The 5,681-nt window shown below is 43.9% G+C and overlaps 1 protein-coding gene across 1 annotated transcript; it reads left to right on the top strand.

The window, feature by feature from the left end:
• Nucleotides 1-416: 416 nt before the first annotated feature.
• Nucleotides 417-4,996, top strand: Il22 (interleukin 22). The gene is made up of 5 exons (XM_028869659.2): nucleotides 417-642; nucleotides 1,025-1,090; nucleotides 1,208-1,351; nucleotides 2,092-2,157; nucleotides 4,725-4,996. Exons 1-5 carry the CDS (start codon nucleotides 457-459, stop codon nucleotides 4,800-4,802), a joined length of 540 nt encoding a protein of 179 aa, XP_028725492.1. The 5' UTR covers nucleotides 417-456; the 3' UTR covers nucleotides 4,803-4,996.
• The last annotated feature ends 685 nt before the right edge of the window (nucleotides 4,997-5,681 follow it).

The raw sequence follows: 5,681 nt of genomic DNA, 5'->3' as shown, positions 1-5,681 counted from the left end.
ACGACAAAGCAATTGTTTTCTTTGAAAAAACATGTAGAGTTTAGAAGACTTCTGGGATTTGTCTGCAAAAGCACCTTCTGGGCTCGAGTAGTGACGTTTTAGGAAAGCCTTCACATCTCAAGGTGGGAAGGCTAGGAGGTGGCTTTCTGTGGCCTCCTAGGTGGTTAGGAAGTTCTCAGAAGACAGAACTGGAAATTAGATAATGTCTGATGTCATATGGTTCAGAATACCAAAAAAATCGGGTGTCCCGAGGGCTATAAAAGCAGCAACTCCTGCCTCACCCATCACAAGCAGAGCCACCAAAGCAGGTAAGTGTCCACACGGAGGCAATGAACTGATCTGTTTGGTGGGATGCTATCCTGGCTAACTCGTTTCCTTCACGTTTCTGCCTCTTGCTCTCTCGACAGCAGGTTCTCCTTTCTCGGTTATCAACTGTTCATATTTGAGTTGTCTGTGATGGCCTTCCTGCAGAAGTCTATGAGCTTTTCCCTTATGGGGACATTGGCCATCAGCTGCCTGCTTCTCATTGCCCTGTGGGCCCAGGAGGCAGCAGCGCTACCCATCACTTCCCACTGCAAGATTGATGCGTCCGACTTCCAGCGGCCATACTTCACCAACCGCACCTTCATGCTGGCTGAGGAGGTACACAGGCATCTCACTTTCTCTTCATGTCTACTTGGGACTCAAGGAGCCCTGGCCATTTTCTTTGAAGCCCTTGTGAGCTCTTGAGCTATATTTTATCTGCATAGGTAGAGGCTTTCTATGTCTCTCTAGAGAGTCTTTGAGGACCTGATCTTAATCAGAACTCTTTTCTATTTGGTCTTTAGGGTGCATAGAGTGCATTTTATCCACAGAGGAACCATTGGAAAGTCATCTATTATTGACTTTTCATTTCTCTGTGCCCTGTTCTGAACTTACACGTCGAGTGGCTGGCCATTAGACCCTATGGGAGCATACATCTTTACTTACAGGCTTTCCTTCCACTTCCTCATCAACCAGGCACTTAGACTTTTCTCTCTTCCAGGCTAGCCTTGCAGATAACAACACAGATGTCCGGCTCATTGGGGATGAGCTGTACCGGGGAGTCAAAGTAAGTTCTCATAGTGATGATCAGGGAGAGTATCCAGCTTGCGGTTAGCTGCTGTAGTTGATGGGTCCTCTGGGGTGTCCTGTAATATGACCCCTGCTGCTTCCTTTCTGCCTTCAGATGCAGGATCGATGCTACGTGATGAAGGAGGTGCTCAACTTTACCCTTGAAGAAGTGCTGTCCCCCCAGTCAGACAGATTCCAGCCCCACATGCAGGAGGTGGTGTCCTTCCTCACCAAGCTAAGCAACCAGCTCAGCCTCTGTGTGAGTTTTTCTCCTGACTCCATCTGTCTCCTCTCATCTTCTGCCCTCCTCTCCTATTCCAGTTAGAGCCCGTGACCCTCCGCTCTCTCCTTCCCAACCCGGGCAGAGAGGCTGGCAGCGAGGAGGGTCTCAGCGACATCAGAGGCCACTTGAAATCAGTCCCAATTGCTTTGGCACAGAGCAAAAATCGAAGGGGAAGAGGAAGATGGGAGGGTCTCAGGGTGGGGATGGTCTCAGGGTGGGGGTGTGTGCAAAGCGCACTCCTTTGTGTTGGGACTGGAAGTTGAGAAACATCAGTGTATAAGCTTGATACCTCCAGACACCCCAAACTGTGAACCATGTCCATGAGGAGTGGGCAGATTGAGGGAGACCTTGCATTTACTGGGAGGAGGACCCACTTTTCACATAAGGAGCTTCATGCTCATTTCTTGAGCTTGGCTCCCACCTTTGATGAGGTTCAGGTGGAGGTTTCGTTTCTACCATTCTGGCCGCTGGTGGAAACCTCAGTAGGATTCCCCAAAGATGAGGACAGCTCTTCTGTAAGGGGGGGTACCTGGATTTCAGTGTCCCAGAGAACAAAAGAGCTCAGAGAATCTAGGTCACCAGTGAAATCTAGGTCACTGTGGGCAAAAATTACCGAATGCCTCTATTCCAGGTGAATGGTCATGTGCCTCAGATGCACTGAGGTATAGGCTGGAACACGACAAGATCCTGTTAGTGAATTCTGTTTTATTTTGCAGCGCATCAGTGGTGATGGCCGGCGCATCCAGAAGAATGTACAAACAATGAAGGAAACAGTAAAAAAGGTACTATTGATATGTGATATACTAAGCCATTTATCAGGAGAAGCATAGATTTCTTTTTCTCCCCTTTCTCAACTTTTTTGGGTAACATCTTACTTGATTCTTCTACTCTCTGATCCATTATTGCTTAGCTGCATGTGCATCTAGCTGGGCCTATACATCGCTCAGCCTGTTTCTAAATTTGTAAGTCATACATTCTAGAGCTAGCAGAAAACTTAGCTCAGCTGGTATCATTAGCCTGGGCTCTGAGGGTGGCGGGCGGCAGAGCCAATGCTGGAAGGCAGCACTCCTGAGTCCCAACTCAGCACTTCCCCAGCAGCCATTTGTAATTATTTTAGCAGGATTAATCCTTTGGGAGAGTCTCGCTTCCCACTGATTCATAGAATCTGAAGAAACACACAATGAAAACCAGAAAGCTAGGTGCAAACTTACTTGATGTGATTTTTTTGAGGTCATTAAACTGATGCTTTAAAATGTGGCAAAAAAAATCAACCCAGAACAGTCACAAAAGAGCTGGACTTCCATATAGGATGAATATTTGGAATCACTGATAGTAATAGCTATAATCGGAATTTTAATATAGTTCTTGATAGTGACTGATTTAAGATTAAACCCAAGAGTGGATAACCTTCCAATTTATTTTTATATGGTTTCAATAGAGTAAAACTATTAGTCATGAATTTATTATAGTGAAATGGAAGTATGAGTTGGAAATTCTTTTCTTAGTCTTTACTTTCATTTTTTTAGATTTTCCCCTCACACCCCCAACAAGCCACTAGTGAGCACTTATCTACTGTGAGCTAGTGTATAACTTTACAGTGATCCGCATCGCCGTGTGGCCTCTTTGGGGGGAAAGAACAGTAGCAGGAGACTCAGGTCAGCAAGTGTGACTCACCCTAAAGCCAGAGGTATGACTGTCAGCAGTGAAAGGGAGGCTCTTTGCAGGTGGCTGCCATGAAATACTCAGAAGCACAAAGGCTCCAGTTGAAGGAATTACCAGCACTGTGCCTAGCCTGATCTCCTTCTTCCATCTAACCTTAACATTGAGGTAGTTTGTTAAAGAAAACTTGAGCGTAGTCTGTTAAACAAAACTGGTTTCTTCCTTTGAGTATTAAAGGCGTTGTAGCTTTTCAGTGCTATGAGGGTTCTCTTGTTAGAGCCTTGATGACGTCGATACACAGGTTTGGGTGTTAGCACGCCAAAGATGCATGCACACTTCAGACGCTTGTTTAAAAAGTTATTGTTGTTCATCTATCTACTTTGGTGTCTTTGGGAAGGTGAAGCGTGCAAGAAAGATCTCACAGGAGACATGATCTCTGCATAAAACATTTTTTAAAAAAACCTGTTTTCCACTTTCAATCAGTTTCAACTTTTGCACCAAGCTGCCACGTGGGAGAGTGATTAGGCTCGAACCTGTGGCTCTCGAAAGCACCAGCAATGGGGGGGAAGGAATGTCACTCACAGAAAGCTGTGTAGCCAAAGGGAACTAACTGGTCAGGACTGCCTGGCACAAGAAGGGGGCAGGCATTAGGTAGGGACAGCAGAGGGCGGGCTCATGGAGTAGAATGGATGGCAGAATTAGTAAGATAAGCCATAAGATTTCATAGATTTGGGAGTCTTGACAATACAAAAATAATGTGTTTAGCATTCATTGTAAGGAAGGAAGTCTGGGGAGAAAACATGGGAAGAATCAGGAAGGGGGAAGAGAACAAAATGTAGAGGGCCACCAAGAGAGGATTTTTCTTGGAACAATCTAGAACAAGGATAACGGATTAGGTGGATTTCAGAGGGACGTGCTTTGCACTTGAATTCAGGTTTTTGCCTCCCATTGATCTTAAGAATGTCACCCTTATCACACTTGGGTGTAGGAGGAACAAAGGAACGTTCATATGATTCCTATCTGGGGTTTTACTAGTTAAAGCTATGGAACAGATATGCTTGACACTCTCTTTACCAAAATGAAAACCTGCTTTATCTACTGTGTTTCTCCTCTTACGAAGGTGAGCGCAGACCAAGCCCAACTGTGTGGGTACATATGTGGGCCTTTGAGTCAAGGCGTTCGAGTTGAGCAGTCATCAGTAATGGGTCATAGACAGGTGTAGGGCTATGTGGCAGGTCAAGCCTTTGCAGGGTAGCACTTAACATCTTCAGGTCTCAGTATGGCTTCCTGCTGTCCAGGATGGCTAGGAGCTGAGCAAATCTTTTCTCCAACCCCCCACTCACATCTATTTTTAATTAGCAAACGATTGTGTAGTTTGCGGGATACAGTAGGATGATTTTTATCTATGTGTGCATTGTGCAAGGTTCAAGAAGGCTGATTAGCACACCCATCAACAACTTTGTTAGTAAGAAATGCAAGTAGTATGGAATGCCTGTGCATGAAAGTTCAGAAAGGCACGATTTTTGAGGTCTTTGGCAAACCACATTCTGCTCAGGCTAAAAGTGCATTATTGTTGGTTATTAATCTTTTAGAGAAGGCTGACACTTGGTTTTGGTGCAAACCATGCTTCTAGTTCCTCCTTAGAAAACCACACAGGTCCTCAAATCGGTCCGTGCTCTTGTTTTCACAGCTCGGAGAGGGCGGGAAGATCAAAGTCATCGGCGAGCTGAACCTGCTGTTTTTTTCCCTGAGAAATGCTTGTGTCTGAGCGAGAGAAGCTGGAACATGAACGACGGGCCCTTCCTGCCTGCTACAAACAATGATAAGATTCCCAAAAGGACTTTTTTCACCAAGGAAAGTGAGAAGCTAAACCCCACCATCATCAGAAGATTCTACACAAAACCCGGCTCAGTTGAAAAAGAAAACCAATGTCATGTTGTCCGTAAGACCAGATGTAGACTTTCTAACCACAAAGATTCGTTGATAATATTGTATTGTAACTGATGATACAAGGAAAAATAATGTGTTTTTTTTTAAAAAAATGTGTTTTAAAAATGAAAGGGATAACTTCTCATTCCTTTAGAAAAAAGCCTATGTAACTCCATTTCCATAATCAATATTTTATGTAAGTTTATTTATTATAAGTATGCATTTTATTTATGCCAGTTTATTAATATAGATTTATTTATAGAAACTATCTGATATTGCTATTTGAGTATAAGAAAAATAATATTTATGATAATATTATGGAAACATGATCTCTTGAGCTTCAATAAAAACATGAATATTATAAATCTTCTGTCTTTGTGTTTTTTCTCCTTTAATCAGTAATATCATCGTCGCCATTGTTATCCAATCAGTCTCATAACTCTGAGCTTGGTCTGTGAATATGAGGTAGCTATAGTATTACATTGCTAACGTTTGTCCCCAGAGGCCTGTGGCTTTGTGTGTGTGGCGTGTGCTTGTGTGTTTGTGTATGCGTATGTGTGTAGTAGGTGCATGGCCATGCGTATGAAAGCCAGAGATGGATATTGGGTGTTCTGCTTTATCAGTCTATGTTGAATTATTTGAGACAGGGTCCCTCACTGAACTGGCTGCCAGAAAATTCTAGTAATTCATTCTAGTCATTGTCTCCCACGTCACCGAG

The sequence above is a fragment of the Peromyscus leucopus genome, chromosome 18 (assembly GCF_004664715.2).
Source record: "Peromyscus leucopus breed LL Stock chromosome 18, UCI_PerLeu_2.1, whole genome shotgun sequence".
NCBI lineage: Eukaryota > Metazoa > Chordata > Mammalia > Rodentia > Cricetidae > Peromyscus > Peromyscus leucopus.
The sequence above is the reverse complement of the archived record's forward strand: the minus strand, read 5'-3'. Positions and strand labels throughout refer to the sequence as shown.

Coding starts and splice junctions, on each gene's coding strand:
- Il22 (XM_028869659.2), top strand. CDS start 457: ATGGCCTTCCTGCAGAAGTCTATGAGCTTTTCCCTTATGGGGACATTG. Junction 1,352..2,091: donor GCAACCAGCTCAGCCTCTGT/GTGAGTTTTTCT, acceptor TTTATTTTGCAG/CGCATCAGTGGTGATGGCCG. Junction 2,158..4,724: donor TGAAGGAAACAGTAAAAAAG/GTACTATTGATA, acceptor TTGTTTTCACAG/CTCGGAGAGGGCGGGAAGAT.